This window comes from Aythya ferina, assembly GCF_964211825.1.
Source record: "Aythya ferina genome assembly, chromosome: 14".
In the NCBI taxonomy this organism is placed as follows: domain Eukaryota; kingdom Metazoa; phylum Chordata; class Aves; order Anseriformes; family Anatidae; genus Aythya; species Aythya ferina.
The window spans coordinates 16,008,706-16,035,612 of record NC_140312.1 but is presented as its reverse complement, the minus strand read 5'-3'; the positions used below and the strand labels follow the sequence as shown (position 1 = coordinate 16,035,612).

General features: G+C 36.7%; 1 protein-coding gene across 4 annotated transcripts in view; it reads left to right on the top strand.

The window, feature by feature from the left end:
- Positions 1 to 26,907, top strand: part of TENM2 (teneurin transmembrane protein 2) — a 1,369,797-nt gene that overhangs the window by 877,905 nt on the left and 464,985 nt on the right. For all 4 annotated transcript variants that reach the window (XM_084535365.1, XM_084535362.1, XM_084535363.1 and 1 more), the window contains one exon: positions 19,128 to 19,403. In XM_084535365.1, coding sequence (XP_084391491.1) covers positions 19,128 to 19,403 — 276 coding nt within the window. The remainder of the gene's footprint in view (positions 1 to 19,127; positions 19,404 to 26,907) is intronic.

The following is a 26,907-nucleotide window of genomic DNA, read 5'->3' as shown; positions in this document are numbered from 1 at the left end:
AGTGACTGCCTGTATTGCCAGAGACTTCAAAAGTGAAGGACATTTTGCAGACTTTGGGGGCGGAGTGTGTGTGGGGGGGTGTTGATGCATTCTTCTGTGTGTTTTTTGTGTTTGTTTTTTTTTTCTGTCTTGAAAACTAGTGAAGCTTAGGGTAATTCAGTTGAACAAATGAGCAGATCTGTTCTGGTTATAATTGTTCCAGTATGTAAATTTAGAATTGATTATAACATGTGAAAAACTATTCTTTCTTTTCTCCCCACAAAATGAGATTTAAGCAGGAAGGGAAATCCCTATTGATGCTTGCAAAATATGTTTTGGATTTTTTTCCCCCATTTTGTCCAGCTAATGTTCTAATTGATTAACATAAGTCTTGTTTACTAAGTTTAAAAAGCAGAATCAAAACTGACTATATATCTTCTCTGTCTGTGTATAAGTGAAATAATCAATTGGAATCAAACTTCATATTCCAGGTAGGACACTTGCATTGTTCAGTATTTTTGTCCTCGTGCCATATATGGTACATCCATACCTGCTTATGTGGATCAAGGATATCCTAAATGTCAGATTCCCAGATTTTTAGGTCAGAATGGCTGCAGGATTCCCCGTTATATATTGATATCCTAGGTCCCTTTAAATATTTGTTGGTTCCCTGCCTTACTGGCAGGAAAGACTTGCATTCAATAGTGCGTGCATAAGGGTTCTGGAGGTTGTTCTCCTCTTTTAAACTGTCTAACTGCTGTCATCTTCAATAGAAGTTTTGTTCCATTAGCAACAACAGAGCTATTGTTTACAGGCTTCCAATGTGGAGATACCTACTCACTGATAGATAGAGATGAATGTTACTTTAGTGTCTCTTTTGGGTGAAGCTATACTGCAACCAGGGAGGGTGTCCTTTGAGTGAAGACGCTAATAAAAAAAAAAAAAAAAAAATCAAAAAAACTTGCTTGCTATTACTAGTTTTTTAACTGCAATTCTGTACTTAATAACTAATTATATGAATGTTCTGGAGCCTCCATGGATAGGCATACTAGAGGCTGCAAAAATTTAGCACTTTCTCTAAAGAAATGGAATTAATCACTTTCTTCAGCAATGTATTTATATTAGCTGGTGAATGAATGAAGTCAAAGGGCTAATAGATCTAGTGAGTGAAGCACTTGCTTTTCAGCTGTAGGTCAAGCAGCAACTGCAGATCTCTGAGGAGCACTTATCCTGGAGACAGCTTGGTTTCTGCGTGCTGAAGTGACTGACAGAGCCAGGGGTATGACTGACAGCTGTGCTTTCTGGACCTAGTCAGAATACCTAATGCTGCTTGAAGCCCTATCAAAATATTTCACACCTTGTAATGAAAGCTCAGTAATAGGGGTATAATCTCTTAATGTAACACTAGTGTACAGAAGAAAAGAAGAAAAAATAACGGATTTCTGATGTAGTTTTCATTGAAAAGGATGGTTTATTTTAGTGTCTAGTTTTCTTTGAATTATTAATTTTTACTCACACATCTAATATTGGTTATGTTGCATATGAAATGTCATTGCTGCAGAAGATCTTGTGAGGACTTTTAAGTAATTCAGAATATTTCAGATGCCTCATTTGCCTTTCAGTGTGGTGATCTATCAACAGTACACTGGAATAATACATGTGTAAGAATTAATACTTGTACATGACAGTTTTTTTCAGATATGTGCCAAGAAGCCTTCCCATAATTCCTTAGTTGTATGCATCCTAATGATTCCCCTCAAATATTCAAAGTTGCTACAAGCGGTTGCAATTTGGGCCAGAGATTTTTGATTTACATAGAAAGGGCAATCCATTATCAACAACTGCAAAACAGAAGAATGGCTGTTTATAGTCATAAGCTTTGATTTAGTTCTTGTCTTTTTCAATACTTTCTCATTTTGCCAAGTATTTGCTGTAATTGATGTATTTATGTTTTGATGTAAATATATATTGCTTACTGGTGGTTAGAAAAGCCAGTGCAGGCTATTGACTTCTGAGATGTGAATGATCACATACAGCAGAGTAACAAGACTGCTCACAGTATCTGTTTCTTAATTTATTCACTTAGGTTTTGATTTCCAGTAGAGGAATGTCTGTCAGTATGGTTGGCAGGATGAAAACGTGTTTGAAATTTTCAAAATCTGCAATAGTAAAAGTTTATAACAATACATGTTTCAGAGGGAAAAATGTCTTGATAATCTGTGTCATTGATTTTGTATGGGAAAGAGGAGACAGCAGAGCTCTTTGTGGACCCACAGTGATATCATATTGCAGCTTTTTCATCATATTAAACTTCTAAGTCTTGTTATCAGTCTTCTGTTGTGAAACTAGAACTGAATGTTTCATTGTTTGCGTGTAACACGTCAGTTCTTTTAATATTTTTTCATTTTACCACTTTCTTGTTTCACTGTATTCTAGATACTAGCCTTTACATTTTTTATTGGCAAAATAAAAATTTGAGTGTGTTTTGAACACCATGGATTAAGCTAATTTTTACTGTTACTTTTTCAAGTCTTAACAATGTATGTATTACATTATTAATTTTATGAATGGCTCATCTAACATTAATAATAACACTACCATCAACAAAAGGAAGTGAAGTTGTGACTCGCAGATCTTACATACGTTATGTACAGTTATTACATACAGTAGCAATTGATGAAAGCCAGTAAAGACATAATTAAATACATACGGTATGGCCAGCAAATAAAGTGCCAGCAGTCGCATCCCAATTTAGACAGAAATTTATTGTATTCATTTTAAAAACCTTCACAAATACTACAAATGCAGGTTGTGAGTGTAATGTTGTAGGGTAGCAATTTATTACTCCATAATTTTGTTTATAGCGCTGCTGATGAGCAGTTTCACTGTGATGGCTCAAAGGTAGGCTTTTTGGGGAATAGCAATAGCAAACAATTACACGTGCCATAGTTTTTTCTCATTCTCAAATGGGTATCATTTAGTAACAACAATGTCAAAGCTAATATTTTGGAGGTTTTTCAGGCTGGATGATATGACTTTCCCTTTTTGCCTGCAGGTCCTTCGCAGCACAGACCTGTGAAGTACAGGGAGTGACCGTAGGTGGTCTGTACCTGGAAAATGTGCCTCCTCAGGAGGGGCTTAGCATCACGGGCTTCTCTGGGTGGTGGCGTCTCCCAGCTGCCTCCTCTCCCCCCACCGCAAGGTGAAGGGTCAGGCAGCAGCAGGGTCTGTGCTACCAGCCTGCCAGGGCCGTTTCTGCAGCGTGGAGCTGCTTGCGTGAGGGAACGAGGCACTGGGTAGTGGCCTAGGAAAAACAGAAGGGTTTGGCCCTTTCTTTGTCAAAGGCTTAGCAATAGCTGTTGTGGGAGAGGTGTGGTCACTTGTCCACCATGCTGCCGAAGGGGACCTACAGCTGTGCATGGCATGGTAATGAGCCAGTGGGTCCTCGCTGCCCCCGAGGCCAGTCCTCACTCTGCAGGTCCAGGGCCTGCGAGGCCGTATCAGCGGTAACATGGCACACAGGCCATGGCCTCTGTGAAAAGTTTTGTGTGTAGGGCCTGTTGGTGGATTTGGAATCAATCTCTGACACATGTCATAGTTGTTAAAGTAGGTATTAATACAAAACAGTAAATTTGTGTGGTGTTGAACTTTTCTGTAGCTGTCTGTCAGAAAGTTCTGAAGTGGATTTCTTTAAAGACTCCTTGTCTCCTGAGGAAAAGGGGATAAGGCAGTGTGTCCCTGGACAGGATCTATGACTCATTATGTCAATCAAACTCCACTTCAGAGGGGAATAAAGAGATTTGTATCTCAAAGCTGTGCATAACGACTTCTCGGCTTTTCATTTCATATTTATGAGCGGTTTACTTTGAAGTGTTTATCAGGCAATACGCAGAAACATGAGAGAGCATTGCCTGAAACCATGTTCAAGTGTCTAATCTGTTAAATGCTTGCTGAGCAGGCTAGTTCATCAGTGCATGCAATGCAAAAAAGAGAGAAAAAAAATAAACTTTCTGGTTTTCTAAGGTTTTGAAGCAGAATCTTTATATTAACAATATAAAAAGGATTAATAATGCCAAGCATTTTGAAATAAATGTAATATATGAAACTTACAAAAGTTGGCTATGTTCTGTGTTAAGTAGATAAATAGTTCTTTGCCTGAAAAGAAGCTAGACTGTACTTAATACCAAAACTCAACAGTGCCACATCTGCTCTTAAGACAGCAGTATACAGTGACCACAAGGTTCTCACTGTTAATTTTGAAGGCTTTGGGCATTCATAAAAGCAGACTTCTGTAGTGTTCTTTCCCCCCTCCAAAAAAGGGCAATTTGCTGATAAAAGAAGTGATGAAAGAATAGCAGTGACATTACCCTGCAATGGAAATAATTTTTCAGCAGTATTACCCATTTGCTGCGTGCTGTGCCTGCAGTAGAACTCTGAAGAGGGAAGTCATTTTAAATAGGTCAAAGATAAAAAAGACAATGATAGGTAAAGTGGAAACAAAATGACAGTGTTTTTTTCTCATTTTAATACAGTTCCAGTGGGTAAGCTAAGTGGGAGGGCATATGCCTGATCATCACTGTTTCACAGGTTTTCTGCTACCTTCTCTCTCAAGTCAGGTTTTACTAATTGTGGCTAGATTGTGACTGTAGTCCAGCCAGTCCCACGGGAGGGAGAGCATGTAGGCTACAGTGCTAACGGGGGAGCTCCAGCCTGCAAAATCACACTGCAAAATTCTGAATGTATGTGGTCCATGCACAGTATGTGTGCCTAAGCATTACTTGGGGGAGTACTCCCTGAGGATGCGTAGTATGTTGCGTCCATGCATGTTATCTTGCATTTAATTTTAAAAGCAGCTTGACTTAAAGGCTAATTTTCCAAACGTATGCTTAGATATAAGTAATTTTTAAAAAATGATCAACTGGAATATGATTACTTCAACATTTATCAGGCCCTCTTATGATTAGGCCATTTAATGATTTTTTGGAGATCATTTTTCTGCCTTAAAAAAGGATCTTTTCCCTCTACAGCAAACAGAGTTGACTTTGAATAACTGATTTCTAGATCCTGCATTGTGGACTTCCTACATTGAGTTACAGAAACTTGGTTGATTGGTACTCTACCTTTCTGATTATCTATCTGTAGACTTCTCCTGTAACTTCCCAGCTCAGAGATTTCCTAGAATCATCTGGGTTGTTCATTGGTTTGGATTGGGAACTCTTTCTTTTACCTTTCCCACTATAGGGTGGAATGTTTTTCCCCTTGATTACATATCCACGCACGTTGTTTGCCCAATTTCCGATTAAAAAAAAGTCTACCAAAGGAGAAAATAAGTGCCATAAAACATTTGCTGTGTTTGATTTCCATGGCAAAGGAAACTTGTAGAACTTAGATCAAGGATAGTTTTCCAATTATGGAGATGACAAAGAAGAAAATAGAGCAACAAGATGACTTTGAGAACCGCAAATCTGAAATTTAAATAGATGTGCTGGCATGTTTTAATATGCTTAGCTGAATCAGAGGTTCATCATTCTGAAAGTGATAGATAAATCTGTGAAGTATCCAGGGCCTGTCACGGTAGCTTAAGCCATCTGAAGCTACTGGCCAGCTTAGCTGATGCACTCTGTCATCACCAGTAATTAAGAAAACAATTTTTTTCAGATAAGACAGTGACTGAAAGGCCACAGGCAGGAAATGCGCAACAGTACTCCGCAGCCGTGGTATTTCTGTCCGTATTCACATAACAGAAAAAGAAAATGGGAGCAGAATGGACAAGCTCTCTCATCCAGAAGTAACCATTAAGCAGGATAGAGGTGATTTATCCACCACTAGTTTTCAGTGCTGCCTATACCCATACCATACTTCTTTACACAAGAGGCATGTTTTTATGTTGAAAATCACCTGTAACACCCATATAGCTGAAAAGCAAATATGCAAACTAGCCTAAAATCCTTCTTTGCAAATGGTTGGTAGGTTAAAAATGGTCCTAATTAATCCTAATACAGGATGAATGAACAGTCCAATCTAATCTCCATTAAACCCAAAGATGGCTATAATTTGAATTTGTAAAGTAGAAAATCAAAATAAGTAAGTAAATAAAAGGCATCAGATGAGACCTAGGTATACTTGACCTTTATCAGAGAGATGTGCGTTTCACCTGATCTGCAAGGCACTTATGAAGCAAGGAAAGGCTCTTACAAAGTAAGATGACGCGTGTGTTAAAAATAGTCAGATAATGCAACCTGCACAGTAACTCTCTTTCAAATGAAACAGGTTTTGGTCTGGCTCTTTGTAAATGATTACTGTGATACCTGCTGATGTTAATGCCTCACTAAGGTTTTGGTTTTAAACTTGGGAAATTTAATACAGAGCTAAGCAAAGGAAAAGGGTTTGGGAGTAAAACTATGTTTATTACAACTGGTTCTTGGGTAGAATACCTACTTATTGATAGCCTTAGTTATGTACCTTCTGGAAGAAGCAATACAGTAAGCATGACGTCTAGAAAAAAATATGCAGTAACAGCATCTTTCGTGTAATGTTAAAGTAATAGTAATTTTATATGTTTATCAAACATTTATTGATCACAGTGCTTTGGATGAGTTAAAAAAAAAATGGAAGAAGAAGGAAAACAAAGGCAGCATCTTGTTTTATCTACTTCAGATGCAATTACTGTTGTTTGCTGTGTGCTGCATCAGGAAGTTCGGGGCTGTTGCACTAATTAGGTAGCAGCCTGTGACAAATGCCTCTCCTCTGGTGACCTCTCAGTCCCAAATAGGAAACTCCATTGTTCCAGCCTAAGAGAAGAAGCAAGAACAGTATCTGTTTGTATGCAACTCAGACACAAGCAGGGAGACGTCAGTATAAGCTGTTAAGAAAAGGGAATGTATCACAAGCTTAATAATGTGAGACAAGGGGAAAGCGATAACTTGCATGAGTTGCTGGGAGTGAGGTAATACCTGAAACATGGTAAGGAGAGGTCTGCTGAGCTTCTCTGGCCTTTGCTTTGCTTGTCAGTGCAGTTCAGAGAGGTAGCTAAGTCAGGCAAAAGCACAACTGCAACATCTTTGCAGTCTCCAAATCCTGAAGTTACCTTACTCTGTTTTCTTTAAAACTTAAGTTGTCATGAATGGTCAGAACTGTTAAGAACAGCTTTAAGGTGTTACTGAAATATTAACCATGCTATGCATGTACATAACATACATACATATATATATATATATACACAAATATAAAAACATGCATGCATACATACATTCAGCTCTTCAACATCTTTCTATAAAGCAGACCATGGAGGAAAGCTGTGTCACCTAGGGAACACTATGTTCAAGGTGTCATGATTGGAACACTGTTAAATAGATGGTTCCTTCATTTCCTTCTCTATTTGCTTTGATAAGCAGTGATTTAATGAATTATAGGTGATACTAAAGGTATTGTCACGAGGAGTCAGCATTTAGGTGAGACAAATGGAAATCATTCCTCCGCTGAGATTTTGTTTGTACTCCTCTAACAGTTGAAAAATTTGTTTTTATTTCTCTTTTTCTTATTTCATGTTTTTTGTCTTTAAAAATGTCCAGACACGGGGACCAATGAGAAGATCGGTCACTGTGTTGCATCTGTGTTCTACATGGAAGTAAAATTAAAGGAAAAACCTCAAGTTGGTGTGAAAAAAAAAATAAAATTTTCTTTGTAAAACCTTCCCAATCAATAAATAAAACTGTAATTACAATCTCTGTTGAATATATATATATACTAGTTAAAATAGGCTTTTTGATTTATTGTCATTTATAAATTAGAGCAAAACCATGTCCTTTTATCACGACCTAGTGGAGAAAATCAGTTTTCAAAATCAGGATCAACAGTTTCCCACACATAAATGATTTGACAAAATCATACTTGTAATTGGGTTATTTTGATACTGCCTCTTCAGAAGGTCACTCAACGTTACCAGCTAAATTCAGTGCTGACGTGATGCTTGGAGCTTAACTTTTACTGCTTGGCACGTTTGAGTCCGATTCTTGTCATTAACCAAATTAAAGTCCAAGCCAGCAGTCCTTCAAATCTAAGACTAAGATGGAGGGGGAAAGGACAACAAAAGGGCAATAACTATAGCCCTGTTGTTAAAATGGAGTTTTATAAAAACAGAGACATTGTTTCATACAGCTGAAAGTTAGAAAAAACATAAGCTGTGACCTATTTATTAGCACATAATACAAATCTTCACTTCTCTTCATTGAAGAACAGGGGAAAGGGTAATCTAAATGCAAATTAAAAAATAAGGAGCTAAAATTCTAAAACACTGGAACGGGTAAAAAATTAGATGGAAAAATAAATAAACAGAGAAACAGATTGCAGTAACCAAGCAGAGCTATGTTTCCCAGGTCAGGAGGATAATTTTGGGAACAGCATGCAACTGCCAGCACGGTCGCCCAAGTGCAACAGGCTACAATCAACATGTTGCATTTGGGAATACGGTGAACAGCAAAAAGACAATAAGAGCAGAAGCATGTTTTGTGCATGTGGAAAATACACTGTAGGAAAGGAAAAAAGGTGCATGGAAGGAGGTCGTGTTTCTTCCTTGCACAGCTCTGCAGAAAGCCTGGTGAGACCAGTAAGTTCCAGCAGTGGAACTGGTGGATCTGCTGTGCCTATACTATTGCCTATAACATTGAAGCCATTGTACATGCCAGAAAGGCCAGGATGTGCTCGGTATCTGCATTCACAATTGTATATTCAGTCTACAAATTACAGTCATTGGTAGATAGAAGAAATCCTGTATTAAGGGTGTATATTTCATGTGTAGCAGAGTTCAGGACCAGTAATAATCTGAATTGGTGCCAACTGCTCCATTTGTAACACCACAACTGACTGGCCGTGAAAATAACTAATTATTTTGCTAGGATTAAAAATGAAAAGCTGAAAGCAATTTATAATTCAATCAAATAAATAAAGACATTTCCGGACCTCTTCATAAAATGCATGCAAGTGATGAATACCAGAAACTGTGATTGTGTCTGTTTTGTAGTAGGTATGTTGTCTCAAAGCACCTAATCTGTTTTCCTTGGTACCTGGTATGTATGTTTTTTTGTCAAGATTATAGTGCTCAAATGATTTTAATTTCATTGCCTCTTAAGTTTGGCATAAAGTTCATATGGGTTTGTTTAACATGGTGGGATTTTTGTTGTTGTTTTTTGTTTTTTAATTCAGATGGTGTTGCATTTAAAGGGTTTGAGATTTCAAAGAAATTCTTCATTTCATTTCAGATGGATTTCTTTGTCACTGTTCAAAGTCATCACATCAGTGTTCCGATTGTCCTCCTAGCAGGATTAGAAAAACAGAATTAAAAGGCTGACATATTTGGCATTGCTGAAACCCGTTATGAGCAACATTATTCTGAATGTAAACACTGAAGTTCTGAGCCAAGTAATGGTTTAAACTTATTTTACTCTACTGTACAGGATGCAGTTTCTATTGCCACTATTTCTAGGTGACATGATGTTTACAGTGAAGAAGCTCCTTGTGACTAAACAGCTGACAGCTGCTAGTGCTAAGAAATCTTTATATGTGCCTGGGGACCTTCATAAAATATAGAGTATCCATGTTCCTAACTTGTGAAGCAAGGTATAAAAGAAAACAATTAAGGTTTCATCTGTGATGACAGCTGATTCAGGTTTTTCCAGAGTTCCCAATTAAACAGTTATGAAGGCATGAAAGCTTATTACTCTGACTTGTACTGTTCCTTGAGAGAACAATTTATTTATCAAGTCATGAACAGTGGTTTATTTTTTGTTGCTTTTTAAATCTTGATTTAACAGCATAAAAATAAAAAGGCTTAGCATGAATTCAGCAAATTATCACAGGCTAATTTATTCCCTGGTAGTTTCCTACAGATTTTCACAGAGGTTTTTCTAATAATTGAACTCAGATTCATGTATCAATGAAGATTACAGTGATCTTATCCACAGGTACTCATATCTATATATTTATGGACAACAGAGGTTTTTTTTAATTATTTTTTTATTTTTTTTCTGGAGACCAGGGATCTGTTCATTTCTGACATAACAAGATGGCTTTTGCAGTAGAAGACTGGTGTCTTTGTGAGCTAGACAGGAATGCAAATGACCAATACCTTTTGTAGAAGTAGAAAATGAGATTTTAGATTGTGTGGGTGCCATGGTCTGTGTCTTCATGCCATGTGAGCCTAACTGCACATCTGAAGTACGGACAGCCAGTGTAAGTACTGAATGCTAGCTGCTCTCTGTTGGCATAGCACTTCGTTCTCTTTATGTTGTTTTCAAAACAGTCCTTTTTGAAGTTTGCATCTTCTGTAGAGTCATAGTTCGTATCCCTTTAGTTAGAAGATACTTTGCCTGTGTAACAGGAGATATTGTCAGGTGTTGATGTGCATGTTGTTTAACTTGAAAAAGCAATTTGAAAATAGTTCTTTCTGTGTTCCTTTCTGGTAGCTGTGGCTTTATGAACATGAATGCAGTATATTCTTTATAATTTTGGTGTTTCTGTTGTGAATTTTATTTAGAAATTCATGATCTCCAAAAAGGAAACAGACATGTAACAAAACCGTTCCAGAAGTTGAGTCATTTTGGACTGGAAATAGAAAATATGTTGTCTGATTCCACTTCATAGGAGGAAAAAGAAAACTAGAGCTCTTTTTTCTTTTTCCAAAAAACAAACAAACAAACAAACAAACACTAGAGCTGGGAAGTGTACAGAATTTTGTTGGGAAGTTTAAGAACATTGTTTGTTTTGCCATGAAGCTTCACGTTTTGTTCTTCCTCTGCTACTTTGTGCAAGGAAAAAATAGTAAGAAGGGAATTGTCGTAATTGATAACCGTGCTCTTGCTGGGGTGTCACAATATGCAGCTGGGAATGGGTGCAAATTTTATCCCAACAAATACACTACTTGTCACTGCAGAAGCAAGTTGGATCTTTTTGACCGTTGTTAATGACAGTTTGACAGCAAAGTGTTGGCTCCATTTCACAGAAGAAAAGAAGAGAATTTGTGCCACACCCCCACCCCACCCCAAGTTTTGTGGGTTGTTTTCAGTCTTTTTAAGATGTGGAAGTTCGTCTATGCTAGTCCTCACTGCTGTACAACAGCCCAGGTGTTAACTTTGTAGTTCTGTCAATGTTTTTTGACATGAGTAATGTGGCACAACTAATTTCAGAATGCTAAAATGTCTTTTATCAGATCTGTGGAAGAATTTCCAGTCTTGTTCACAAAGTAAAAAAAAAAAAAAACAAAAACAAAAACATATTGTTGTAGTCTTAAATATCAAATGTTTCTCATGTTTTCTTGTCACTTTCACTACATAAATAAATAATAAAAATGCAGGAAATCAGATCAGAGTTGGGTCAAATGACTGGCCATACTCATAGTCTGTCTAGACACTGAGTAGACCAAAACAGAGCAGATTTTTTTTTTCCTTCTGCTGGAGGTTGCCCGGGAAGCCATCCCTGACATGGGTCATACTTATACAAACACAGGTATGCATTGTGCATGTTTAGCCCAGAAAGCCCTGTGGGTGTTTACTTTGATTTTGATCACAGAACAGTCATAGCCTTCTAAATGACAGACGTTACATTTCATTAGAAATATGCAGAGTAATGGAGGAGACAATAGTTGCTTTGAGAAAAGAAGAATTTATATGCATATTAGCGTGTCAGGTATAGTTGTGTTTATCTACTATTTCTTATAATAAGATCTCAAATCTTTGGTAGATTGAAGTGTTTAGGCTGAAGTTTTCTGTGAATTCTGTCTACTTAGAGGTGATTTGTTTGGAAAGCAGACGAGGAGTATCTGACCAGTTCTGAGAATGACGTTAGAGAAAACACGCTGTTGTGCTCAAAGTGCAAACATCATGGGACCATTTTGTAGGTTAAAAAAAAATATATTTCCATCCTTTGAATCAGACATTCTCAGTTTGGAAAAGCTTTCGCTGTGATCTGTCTATGCATCTTAGCTGCAGCTGCAAAAATTCACTGCAATGTTCTGGAGTTTGACTGCAAAGCTGATGGCATGTGTGCAAGGAGCTGCCTCGCTGCCTGGCCCCAGCACAGGCAGCGACTGTGGGGCTCTGCTCTGAGCTTTCTTTTTGCTGACATTTGCTCAGCAAGGAGCAAGAGAAGTGTGCCCAGACAGAGCACAGAAGAACCCAGCACTCGCTTATCACAGAATCACAGAATTTCTAGGTTGGAAGAGACCTCAAGATCATCGAGTCCAACCTCTGACCTAACACTAACAGTCCCCACTAAACCATATCCCTAAGAATTATGTAATTGCCTGCACTCTCCTGTCTCCTCCAGAATGGACACATCTGTAGGAATAACACATCCTGTTGTAGTAAGTGAAGCTATTCTCCTTTTACTTCCTCCTCAGTGCTTGGAAAAGCTAGGAAGTTAACAGTGATTGAATGACTACCTTGAAAAGTCAAATATTACCCTCTAGAATTGCATTTTAACCTGGGCTGCGCTGTAGGTAAGTTTTAGGTGGAGTGTTGCCAGAACTAGTGTGTGCCCTGGGAAGAGTGTGCTCTGGTCTCTCTTTCCATAGCTTAAAAGCTATTACATGAGAGTAAGAAAAGTTCATCTCCCAAGGAGGTGTGCAGGTACTTTTGTAGTGTTTGAGATGTTCTCAGAGACTACATTCAGCACACCTGCAAAAAATTGTATTGAAGTAATTAATAATATTGTGTTCTCTATGTGGTATATGAAGATTGAATGGGGAAGGATAAAAGACATGAAAGTAACCCTGCAGTCACTGAACATACAATATAGTATATTACAAATATAGTATGTGACCGCAGAACTGAGGACTATTTAATATTGTGAGCTAGAGTGAAATCTTGTTAGATGCCTGGTTTTATAAACCTTAATATTTTTTTTAGCATAGTTGTAGCTACTCTATTAATAACTGTCACCAGACTTACTGTCAAAAAGAGAAACATCTGTATCGTGGTATTAGGCTTGGGGATCTCTGAGTCAGAAAGAAGCAAGGCAGAAAGAGGATTATAAAAAAGACAATTAAAGGATTTTGCTGCCATTGATGAGAGCAGCTAGAAAATATATTTGAAATTCAAACTATGTGTTGTAATATGTATATAGATTTCTGTTTGCTGCTGCCAGTCAGTTTGCTACAGAAGGGACTGAGATTGCCAGAAGGTGTTTCACTTTTAAGAAAAACATGCAGTTTCTGCTGAATTTAATAAATTGTTGTCTGAATACTACTGTGTTAGAAATTCTAACAAAATTTCACAATGTGCATGTTTTCTAAATTGTAGTAGGCATTACGTGTGTGTATGTGTGCACAAGGTCTGTGTGACAGCCCCTCAGAGATGGGCATCAATACCTCAAGGGTAGTCAGATGTTTCTTGGTAAAGCATTTCCTGGTGTCTTTGTCACAAACGTGCTCTGTGAAAGTAAGATTTATCATCATTAAGTGGTTAAAGTTCACATTGCTGTAGTGATAAAATGTTTAACTTTCCTGACTAGCAAACCCAGAAGTTTCATAACCTTAAACGAAAATAAGTCCTCTACAAATCTTCTTATTAGGCAGTAACAGGCAGATGTCGGTAGCCCTGCATTTGTTAGCCACTAGCTATGGATTTTAAAACTTAGAACTAAGTATAGCTCGTTTGCTATTATTTTCTAATTTCTAAGGAAACTGTTCTCCAGTAGTTTTAGAGTTTGACAAGCAGTGTTTGTCCTGCAGGAGCTTATATTCCCCTTTCCCCGTGCTCTCAAAGAACTGCTATTAGGGGAAAATAGATACAGAGTGAGGAAAAGAGTCCAGGAAAATACTTCAGTTTATACTGTATAATACTCATTGTGAATGCTTTAAAGGGGAGAAGAAGCCCATAAACCTGCTGTAGAATGATGAGTTGTATAGCAAGTATCTCCTCTTTCTTACCTGGCCTCTGGAATCATGGAATATTTCCTCTACTTGGAGGCATCGCAGTAAAAGACGACCTTATCTTTCCCATGTGATTTTCTGTTGGATTTTGCATTTTCTTCAGAAGTGGGATATATCAATAATGCTAACAGAGGTAACTTTCCAGGCATGTTTCCTGCAAATATCACAATAGTCACAGAGGCTATTAATTGTGGTTAGGTGGTTAAAATTCCTATATTTTGCACAGAAAATGTACTTCTGATTTAAGTATCTTTAAGCCACCAGAAAGGTGGAATTTATCTTATAATGATAGATCGGTAATTGTGAGAGAAGTATGCTACTGAAATGGGTGAATTACAAAGAAGGACTAAAAAGAAGGCAGTTGTTTATCTTATAAGGAAGATCTGTAAAAGGGTAAATGTTAAAAATATATATGATAAGTGGATAAAAAAATGAGCTTGTAATCATCTGTTCTCCCTGTCATTATAATGAATGAATGTGTACGGAATTGAGAAAAAATTAAGAAGCGAACATCAGAGTTTATTAAAAAGAATGACCTCTTCATATACCACAGATTGGCATTCAAGTGTGGTACTCATGCCAGCAAAAATCATTGTAGCTGTTAAGATAGCCAAAAAATTGACAAAGGATGGAGTATCTTAAATGTAAAAAACAAAACAAAACAAAAATCTGATCTTCTTGTAAATTGATTTTCGTAGCAAAGAATGTCAGTGATATTTATCCTTTTGATTTTAGACTTAACCCAGTTTTGAACTGCTGATCTGGTGTTGAAGGAGAATTTGTCATATCTGCATTACTGGTTTCAGATATCTTCCCCTGAGGCATCTTGTACTGATCACAGCTGGATTAGATTAATCTTCAGAAGGGCAATTCCTATAATTTGTAATTAACCAAATGAGACCTCTGCCTAGAGGTCAGGTGAAAATAACCTTTGCTTTATAGTAATGCTTTTTAGTCTTAGCTGGAATAAGTAGAATTGCACATCATTGAATTAATCACACTTCTATTGAGTATTTGTATACTAAATAACTTATGTAGTAAATTGTTGTAAAAGAAAATGAGCTTGAAAGATATACTAGTCATACATAAATTGAAAGGAAAACAAAGCTTTTCTACTCTATTGAGAGACTACTCACAGCATGTAGATTATGGGCATGATGATGAAGTATACAACATTATATTACACTTCTAAACCTGTACACTACCAATCTATTTTTGCATCAGAGATTATGCAAGCCTTAAGGGAGCAGATGGTATTAACTGCCTTTCTTTAAGGGATATGGTCTAGTGATTTTTGCAGGTGGGGATGAAGGGAATGGGAATGGAAGCTAGTAAGCTCCGTTACATACAAAAAGGCAAACAAAAACACTTTTTTAAAAAACTTTTTTTTTTGGTGGTGTTGTCTTCAAGGGAAAGATTTCTTTCTTTTCAATCAATAAGGATCAGATGTTATTTAGCTCTTTTCACTTAGTGCCACCAGCAATGTAGTAGATGCTACAAGAATTTGAAAGAAAACACCTTTAGGTTCAGAATGTGCAAGAATGGATCCCAGCTTCACGTCTCAGCCCTGCTTCACAAATGAAGCTCTCAGCTCCCAAGAGTTACTCACAAGCCCCAGAGACAGCATGTGGTATATAACACTAAGAAACCATCTATCTGCTTTGGCTGCTAGTAGTGCACTTCAGCTCATGGTTTGGGTTTCCCTTTGTGAATGCACAACATTCCCTCTGTGAATGCCTGGGTTTTGTTCTTTGAGGTCTTGATTTGCTTGGTCTCCTAATTTCTTGTGGAGCCATGAGGAAGATGCTTCTAGAGGGAGATGCTGGATCCCTGGGTCAGGCTTGGTTTGAGTTTCCTCGCACCAGCATCCAGGGGCTGTGGTTTGTACTGGAACTGGGGAGAGGAAGGCTGCCCTTGTTCGTGGTGACCCTGCTGCCAGCAGGATCCCAGCAGGAAGCATTCAGTCAGCACCACTGGGCATGAAAGTATGGAAGGGATTTGGTATTTTCTCATTGTTTGTGTGAAGATACTTTATTCCAAAGCAATAGTAGGATTCTTTCTGTTATGAATTGTTGGATAAATGATATCAGCGCCTCCAGAGCCAAACTTATCCTCCATCTGAATTTACAGCAGTGGTCTACTAATGCCATGAATCCCTTAATGTGCAATTGTGGCTGCGCAAGCAAGAAAATATTATCAAATTGAAAGCAGTCCATATGTTCTTCAAGAGATATGAACGGTTTTAGGGAAATTAGACACATAGGAGAACACAATCCAGATCAAGAAAAGGTGTAGAGAACATAATTGTAATGCTTCTCTAACGTTTTCATCAGATTTTCAAGTAAAATGAATGAGAGTGAAGGTGTGTGTATATATATATGTATCTGTATTTATACCTATCTATACCTGTATGTATGTATATATTTATACATACATGTATATATTTATATTTATTTGTATATACATGTATTTATATATATATATATACAAACACACAGGTATAGATAGGTATAAATACAGAGTCCATGTGAGAAGAATATTTTTTGCTGGAGTGGGGACTCTCTGGGATACTTTGTGTCTACAGTAGGTATGCTTGAGATACTCTTTTGTAAGACTGTGAGGAAATTTCTGAGAAGCAGGATGGAATATCCTTCTCCAGAGGCTCAGTAAGTAGGCTGGTTCCATTCCTGTTCTTGAGTTGATCCGATCCAGTTCTGTTACATTTAAAGTTGGTCAGTTTTCAAATTTTTGTATCAATGTTTCTGGAAGCTGTTAGATTCTCACATCACAAAGCTCTAATGGATGGACGAGTTCCATAACTACTGTATTTACCTTCCACTTGCAGTGCCATTACCATTTTCCTCAGACGAAGTAAGAATTTCTCTAAAGATTACTTTTTGCATCAGATGTTATAGTTAGATTTTTTATGCCAATACAGAATGCTAATCAGAGTGAAATTTTCTGGGCTTCTAATGGCTGTTAAATTCTACAGAATATCATTAAATTGTTTTACCAAGTATGTAAAACAGCTTAATTAAGCTAATATATTCATAACTGATGTGTATTTGTAGATATTTATGCCACAAGAAAACTTTAAAAGCTTCACTTTCATGATGTGTTTCTAATGTCAGCATGCACTTTACCTGCGTGGGCATGAAAGTGTAGTGCTAGTAGGTTGCAGTTCACATTCTTTTCTATAAATATTTTATATTTTGGGTTGATAGTGACTTTTTTTTTTTTTTTTTTTTTGACTAACTTTGGCCTGCTAATATGGCAAAACCAAGATTCTCATTAGCTATTTTGGTTAAATATGTTCTACTGAAATTGCACCTGATGAAGTTTCACACTTTCTTTTAAAAATAGTTATTTCTTCCAAATTTCATGGCAGGGTTCTTTTAAACAACAATAAAACTCTGGATTGATGTGCACTTAGGCTCATACTTAGGACTGTTCAGTTCATTCCTGATGAATAAACCACTGAATTTATGATTACTGGATTAGAAATTGGAAAGCAAGTTAAAATGTACTCCTGACTAAGAGTGTTTGGTATAATTGGGTGTTGATAAGAGCTGACATTTTTTTAATGACAGCCTTTTGTGTACTATTTTTATATATTGCGAATGAATGCTTTGTTTTGCTAGAAGCATCCAGTCAGTGTTACTTTTTGGCCACTGTGTTGCTGCTGGCCCATGTACTGGTTAACCCAGGGGTGAAGGAAAGCATGCCTTCCCTCTCCTTGTGCTCGTTGTTCCTGTCTAGCCATCACTGGATGAAGACATAGCTCAGGTTTCCAGGAGAAGAAACCCATCACCTTCCCTAACTGATGAGCTATAGCTATAAAAGTTAAGTAGGGCCTAGTTTTACTTTCTGTAGATCTATGAAAGCGTCCCGTATCCAAAGCACTTCAACAGCTGGATATGAGACCAGAGAGGGCTGACATAAAGAGGTGTACCAGTCCTGGCTCAACTGAGAAAGAAATTGTGATACTTCAGTAAATAACCAAATTGATTATATGTCTTTATCAATGGAAGACACTTAGGTATGTTTTTTACTTAGTGTATGAACTTTCATTATACAGCATCATTCTGGTGAACATATAGGGGAAGAGGAGAAAATATAAACTACTTTTGGACAAAATAAAAATACCATTGTAGAAACTCAGACTACAGATGCAGTTTCACTGTGAATTAAATTATTGTCAGCTATACCGCAAGTCACTTCATTCTGTCCTGATTTTTCATTTGTAGCCCATTGTAATGAAGCCGAAATCAGTATGCTTTTCAAAAACCTAGAAAGCCTTAGAGACAGAGCATATTTCCACATGCAGTTCTTTACAGTCCTGTTCTTTCACGTAGGAAGCAAATACATAAGCAGAAATCAACCAGCAAGTCTATACTTTCTGACAACCCTGGGGAACTCCATGTGCCTTCAAAATATGACTGTCCACTGTGTTGTTATTAAGTGCTAAATGTCTTGTTTTGATTTTGATCCTGAAAGTTTTGCCTTTAAAACCAGTGACCTCTTGATTCTGGTGTTAATGTATGCTTTCTTATTGAGTACAATGAATAAAGGTAGAAAACAATTACAATAATTGAGATATGTTTCAATTTCTATAGCAGATATTCAAACTACCAATCTCACACAGTATGAAAATGCAAAAATGGTGACAAGATTTCTGTTTCATCACTGATAGATTTGCATTCTTTCAAGTGATCCTTGGCTCTGTGAACTCTTTTCCCAAATGTGTACTCATTTTCTATGAAATAGGAAACCATAGGAAGTTAGAACTAAAGATTCCTATCTCTCTGGAAGGCTCATGTCTTGCATGAGAAACAGAGATTCTCTCTGAATAGTCAAATGCTAAACCTCAAAGCTAAGGCTCTGGTTCTGCAAATACAAGGTTAGATATGTAACATAAAGCAAGTCATGTTACTGTCACTTGTCATAAACTTTATGTAAGCGATAAATTATTTGGGGTCAAAATAGTAGGCATAAGTAACTTAAAATCTACCCTTGTTTTGTGTTTTTCATCCATTTCAAGTGTATTCAGTGTGTTTTCGGTAAGTCTTGCTAGATCTTTGCACCAGAGATCTCTCTATGCAATTCATTACAAAGGCTTAGCACACATCATAATTAAGAAAAATTAAAAAGTTCTGTTATTCTGAAACTTAAATCAGATCCCCAAGATTTTAAATTATTTAGTTTTCTGTAATTGCCTTTCTAGGAACAAACTTCACCCTTGCAGAGCTAGGAATCTGTGAGCCCTCTCCCCATCGAAGTGGCTACTGCTCGGACATAGGAATACTCCACCAAGGCTATTCCTTGAGCACTGGCTCTGATGCTGACTCGGACACAGAGGGAGGAATGTCTCCAGAGCATGCGATCAGGCTGTGGGGAAGAGGGATCAAATCCAGGCGAAGTTCCGGTCTGTCAAGTCGCGAAAACTCAGCTCTCACACTTACCGACTCCGACAACGAAAATAAGTCAGATGAGGAAAACGGTAGGCCTTTTGTTCAATATATTCTTAATGCGCATACATAAGAATGTAATCATACTGAAAAATAGTTGAGTGTTCCTTCAAAGGTGGTTATTTCACTTTTTTTTCTTTTTTTTTCTTTTTTTTTTTTTTTTGGACATTGATATCAGGAAACTCTTTTTACATGTATATTACATAATCTGATATATATTGCTTTATCATACAATTTACTGTTCAGGCAATTATCTTTCACAGAAGTTTGTGCTCCAAGTACATTAAATTAAACTTAATGATGAGAAACAGGAAGAAATTTCTTTAAAAGTTTCTCATGTTATTTTTATAGAAAGCTTGAAGCTTTCTATTAATCTATAAGATGCTAGTAGCTGTAACAATGGTGCTATTTTGTAACAATCACATTTATTTTGTGTGTTTTTTTTATGAGGTTTTGATTTTTTTAAATTTATTTGTTATTTGCTTACTGATAAGTATGAAGGGCTTTTAGAAAGCAAACCTATGCATCATACTGAGGCAAAGTACTTATATTTAGCATAGGTTATTAAGTTCATAAGAAAGAAACTTTACACTATGCAAGAGTCATTGGTGACAAAAAACCTAGCCAGTGGTTGATGAAAAATTCCATGCAGACAGCTGACCTTTCAAATGCATACAGTCCTGATTAATGTTCTTCATATCAATCTAATAAAAGTTTTTACTAGGCAGATTTTCTCTGCCCGCATCTTTTTAAACTAAATTAGAGAGGAAAAAATGTTAAGAATGGATTTGCCACCATTTGTTCTGCATCCTGGGAAGGTCCTCCCTCCTAATGAAGGTGCAAGTTTAGCTTAAGAACTCAAGGGTTTGATGTTTGCCATTTTGAGAAGGTGAAGGGGCATCTCCCTAACCCTGTATCCCTGGAGCAACTATTCAGGCAGGTAATACTACCCAGTGTAACCAGCTTTCAGCTGCATATATTACTTAAGACAAAATTTAATTTGTTGCACACTATTGCTCTGCTTAGAGGAGGATATTTTCATGTTTATTTTAGGCTCCTCCCCATGTTCAGTGAGAGTTGTCTCAGTTTCAGCAAAGCAGGGCTGTGATGGGCACTGGAAGTGCAAGCAACTGCTTGTTAAAGCAAACAAGGGAAAACTGAGTTACATTTTCTGTATTGATTGAAAATAGTTCAGAGAAGTGCAATTGATTTTGTTTGCAAGAGCATTTTTTTTTCTGATTTAAATAGAATCTTCAAGTAATATCTTCTCTCTGTAGGCATAGCAGGATATATTTCTTCATCAAAACCAAAGAGGAAACGTATTTTTACTAGCATGAGTGGATACAAGGAAGCCAGTATTTTGAAAAAAAAAACCTGACTGGTTAATTAATTAGTGCCATTCACAGAAAATAGGACAATTTCCATTGACTTCAGTATAGTTTTGATAAGGCCCCTGTGCATTATGTCAAATAAAATAAAAAACTGACTAATTAAATTCTGGCATTACGGAACAATTAGAATTTATTTCTACAGCATGAATTCAAGTATCTGTAGATGATTGGCAGTTTGTCTCTACTTCTCTGGAAGCACCATGCCACACCTTTTGTCTGAGAAAATTTAATCTCAGGACCTACTTGCATAGTGTTGCAGATGTTGATGAAAGAATGAGTCTGTTTGCTTGCATTTCGTTTTCCTCCAAAGAGTAAATGAATTACTGAGTAATTTGAAATACAGTGCAGTGAATCCATTTTGAACAGGTAATCTTTCTAACAATGATGTTAATAAAAGAAAGGAGGACATGATAAAAGAGCATGCAAGAAACAAACTAGTGTGTGGAATTCATTTTTACTTGGCAAGGTTCTTATGATAAGCATTTATGTTTGATTGTTTAAAAAAATCATGCTAGTATGGAACAACTATCATATACACAGAGGTGTTAACTTCAGTAAACTTTTTAGTCTTGCTCTCCTGGTTAGCTCAAAAATCAATGTTTTTTCACATCACTGACTTTATGAAGTTTTGGGATGTATTATCATATAGATTGACAGTTGCCCCACTGGTTCAGCACCACGGTGTGGACACTTACAAAACCATCATTAATTCCTCACGCTTGTGCCCAGCAGCGGTTGCCTACATAATAAAAGCTGTGTCCTTCAGAGGCAGATCAATAACCTGCTAGGTATTCATCTTGAAGAGGAAGTAACAAGAATTTGTATTTCAAGAGAAATTCACTTTCTGATGTTGTTTCACATCTGCAGGATACTGGCATAAAACGGAACCTTTCTTGGTACGAGGTTTTATCCATTTATGCCTAGCAATATGAGAAGGAACTCATGATGCATGCACTTCATTGAATATATTTAAAGTACTGTTGAAGCTTTTTGCCCATGGTATGGTTGTACTATTCTGTTACAAAACAGTAGTTGAACTCCAAAAGGTGTTCTTTTTTTTTTTTTTTTTTTAATATTGAGATAATATTGAAATTTATATCATTGCATTTTGGGTAAAAACAAAGCAAAAAAACCTTTCACTTTTCTTGCAGTATTATATAGATTTTGTCATTTTTTGTTCATCTCCAAGTAGCCTAGTTTAATCTCTAAAAATTGCTCTGACAATATGATGTTGTGCCAATACCAATCTATTCACAAAGCTTTTGATGATTTTCTGCATTTCTAGATTCAGTATGATTTCATTTGATCATAGATTAGAATTGTGTGAACCCCAAAATATCAGCTTGTTCAAAATGCTTATGGACAAATTGAAATAATGTACACTCATTAAAATTCACTCTTTTACATGGTACACTAACATCATTTGTAGCAAAACAGGTTATTGAAGATCCAGTTTGAGAAGGAACACTTCTATTTTTCACAAGTCTGATTAGGCTCAAAATTCTTAATGGATCTTGCAACTGTTACTGCAATCTCTATCTGCTGATCTCTTCTTTAGACATAGTGATGTGAATAGTTAAGAGCAAATCTGTGATCAAATTATTATACAGCATGATTTGTTGTGTTGTGAGATTTAAGTAACTTAATGTTTTTGCAATACATCCAAATGTAAACTGTCAGTTAGGTCTCCTCTGATGTTGTGTGCTAGCTTTGTGGAGAGAGTTATTTCTGAACACCCACAGATTCAGTGTGTAGGGGATATACTAGAGAGTTCCTCTAGTATAATGGACATAATCCCAAAGTAGGAGGCATAATCCCAAGTAGGAGAAAGGAGAATGGGAAAGTAGCATGTGAGCTGAGAGTACATTTCAGTAATAGGTGAGTGCTGAACTATTAGACCAAAAAAAATCGGCAAGGAGGACTTCATTTGATATGAGTTTAAATCAGATTAATTATACTGTTGTACAAGAGTAAACATCTGTAATAGTGGATACTTCCATCAGCATAGGTGACTTTATTTTTCTAGAAGGTTGTTACTTTGGCACTTTTTGTATTAGCACCATTGTTAGACATAATGGATGGTACTACTGATAGAATGGGACATAACATAAAATGTTTACTGTGAGATTTCAACTCTGATATAATATCAAACAGTTGAAATGTTTCTGCTTTGCATTTGTTTGTCAGGAAGAAAAAAAAAACAAAAACATGTCTAGGAGGAGAAGGAGAGTGTTCAGGAGTGAAACCATTTCATTAAAATAGTCAGACCAAAAAAAAGATGATCAAAGAATGCTTTTATTTTAGCAGTAGTGACTGTGAGTTGAGCAGTAAGGCAAGAATGAACAGGAATAAAAGAAAGCCATCTCAACCTTCTACAAAACAAGGGAAATGTTTCAAGATTCTACTATGTGGTACATGTGGTAATCTGTGCATGTTTTGCATGTAGTATTAAACACTGTGATTTGGTAGCTCTTTGTAGATAAAGCAAATCTTTCTGAACATACAGCAACAATTCTGTATCAATAGCCCAGCTGTACCTGGTGATATGCGGAACAGGGGTACTTTGGTTGAACCTGGAGAGTCCTGCTGTTGAATCGAGTAATGCCATACTCTTTCCCTTTTCTTACTTCATCTCTTCCTGGAGACCTTCCCTTTGGAAGACAGCTGGTCTCCAGCACCCAGTTTGAGGATTCAAGTCGCATAGGAATGCGTTGTGCGATGCTTCACAGAGAAACAATGTTCAGGTTCAATATCCATCAACAAGTGCTACACTAGACATACTAGTGATGATTAATGCTGCTTCATTTTTTTCCTTTATCACATTGGTGGTTTTTACTGTAGTGACTGAAAGTTTGAATACCACACAATACCATGTGTGCATATCATTTATTGAAAAAACAAACAAACAAAAAAACACAAGTACCATGTATAAGGTAGAATGAAGTAGGAAAAAAAGTAATATGAGAAACTGTACTTGTGTTGTACTTCTGATCAATTTTTAAGGGGGAAAAATGGAAACTATTTTCCTTTTTTAGTTGTTCTATGAAGTTTTCAGTGGTGATTTCATATAGTAATTTCTCAAGCGCATATATGAAGTAAATCTTAAAAAATCAAAACATAACCATTATTCAAACTGACTTCATATTTTATTGTTGTTTTAGTTTTATGAGCAGTATATTCTGGGCTTTTTCCAGGATTTTATTGGCTTAGGATGGAAATGAAAAGATACTGCCACATCAGAGTAGTGTACAGAAGCATCAGACCATCAGATGACAGCTGAGGAGTTTATTTTCTTATTTTCACTGTTTAAATTTTGACATGTTGTTCTCAAAGTTTTTTTATTTTAATTTTTATTCAGTGTTCTATTTCACACTTCATAATTTGCAGAAAAGGTTATGGTGAAACTGTGATTCCACTCTTCAGAAGATTTTGATTTTGTCTTACGCACAATAATGTCTGTAAGTAATTAGCCCACTTTGAAAGTAGAAGGTTTTAATCTTCCTGACAACAGAATTCTGTTTGGGTTTAAAAAAAGTTGGACCTGAACTTGCTTCCTAAATGTTTCTATTAACAAATATTCATTGTGGCCTATGGGAAGTACTTTTCTTGTTAAAATGAATTGCTTGAAGAGGATTGAGTAGGAGCAGATCTGTGAAGTCTCGAGATGAGCTAGGAACAAAAAATAATATCCTTGTCATTTTGAGGTAGTATATCTGTGTGTGCAAGAAGCAGGGAAGCTGCTTACTGTATGCAAACATACTTGCTGTAGATTTCACAGTTGTGCTAAACAACTGAGATTTTTGCTCTAGCTGGAAACGTTGTGCCCATTTGCCTCACAGATCCACCCAGGCAGCTTGGAAATAGCAGGAGGGACAGAGAAGAAAGAGGGAGAGCCACCAAGATTGTGTGACCTTTTATAGCTTAAAGGTATCCAGATGGTCCAAAGGTATTGGATGACATTTAAATGAAATGGAATCATGTACATCATACACCAGCTAGGCTTCTGAAGGAAGAGTGCTTGGACGGTTAGCTTGTGCATGGATATTCTTCATCTCTTCTTTAGTGAGGGCATGTCAAGTGCTTTATAAGTGACATTTTAAAAGTCATTAAGCCATGGTATCAACACTCAGTTGCTTAAGTGGATCCAGTTTTGATGTGATCTCAAAACCTTAGGCCACTTTGAACAGGAAGCTGTTCCTGCTAGCCAGTTCCTCTATTAGGAAACTACCTTTACAGACATATCAACCATTTTATCCAGGTAAGTGGCTTATGCTTTCAGTGCAGGAGAAGGCTAAATGACAGGGTTAAGAACAAAAGTGTGCATGTAGTACTGGTAAACTCTGAAGCCTTGTGCAAGACAGGAACATGAAATGACAGCATATACAATCTTAAACACTTGTTACAATTTTAATATTACCCAGCAACACTCTAGTGTAGACCACTGGGATGTTCAGATGAAAGTACTGCTAATAATACAGGTATATCAAAAGAGATAAATAAATGCTACCCAGAACTTGGTGTTTGGTGATACTCTGGAGAGTTAAGATGCAGATGTGGCAACAGTGGCATCTGTGCTTAGGTGGCCTATATAATAAGGGGGAGTAAATAGAGTGTTTAGCTTGTAGCTGAGATTCAGTAATTTCGCAGAGATCATATTTTCCATTCAGTTGAGTGTTCACTAAAGAGAGATGTACACTGTCATCTCAGGTTTTATTCCACAGGAAGTATGTATGTTTCTAGCCCTCCAGATTATAGGAGAAATGGATGAAGTATAAAAAATAAATATTTTATACATGGTGTGATGAGATCTTGCTGTCCATACTCGTCTTGCCATTCAAAACAGGGCTTCAGTGTCCGTAAAATTTGTAAACTTTCATTTCTCTTGGGTGTCAGGGATTTTAGTACCTCTGGCACATTAAATGCCCCATTCTAGCTGCTGGGCCTGAACATTTTGTGTTCTATCTATATACTACAGCACAACCTTGCTGATGCTGTTTCCCATTTTGCAGTTTTGATCTTTGGAGTGACTTATTTGGAGTGCCTGACTGCCCCCTCTGTAATTGCATGAACCAAGGCATCTAGGAGTTGAGACAAGGGAAATGAAATCAAGTATTTAGCCAAGAAATTGAGGAAAATGGAAATACATGCTGGTGAATTAAGGCTACCTGGAAAATACTCCAGCAGCTGGGTTCATAAACTATGGAGGCTAACTGTAATCTAGTTCTCCTGAACATGAGGGAAGAGCTTTTACGTGCAACTTTATCTACATTGTCATGTGAAGGTTACAACACTGAGAGCTTTTTCAAAAAAAGCTATCTCAACATAACCATTGATTTTTCAATTAATATTTTAATTATGAGCCTTTCCATGTACTAGAGAGAAATGATGAAACTATATTTTTAAGAATTTCATTATAGCACATCATTCAGTTTGTCAATTATTAGTTTTAGTAAAGCTAACTTAGATAATATAGGTCACTTAAGCAAGCAAGCAGCAGTACCTTTGTTCAAAGTATGACTGAATTAGAATAATGCCTTTTTATACTTTTCCATAACAGAAATGTGTATCTGATAACGTTAATCCAGTTTGGTAATGAATTCATTGTGAGTGGCTGATGAGCGATAAAACCATTGCAGGAAGGTTTGGCTGTACACGTTGTTAAACAAAATTTATCAGAGTGAAACATAAAAATGTGTATTTTACATTTTCCTTGTAAGATGAAGCACATATCACAAGAAACTATGCATTGAATTTATTTTAAGTCTACTCTTTCAAAAAGCTGTGAAATTTTACCAAAAGCTTGCTCCAAATTTATCAAGCCAGATATCGGCACCTTTGTTCATGTAGCATATCCCACTATTAATAGTCTTCCTAATTACAAAGACTTGCATATTTCACTGATAAGCACATAATTAGGTCAAGGTACATAATACTTTTTCTAGACAACTCTTCATTTATGCAGCTTTGCCTGAGTCTGACCAATGGACTTTGTGTGCATGTACAGTGCATATTTATTTACCATACATGTATAACTAGACACGTTTAAGTGTTAATGCTGTTACTAAATATTCCATTTGATATATTTTGTGTTTGCACTGTGGGCATTGTTCATTTCAAGCACTCTGACAAGACCATATATTTGATA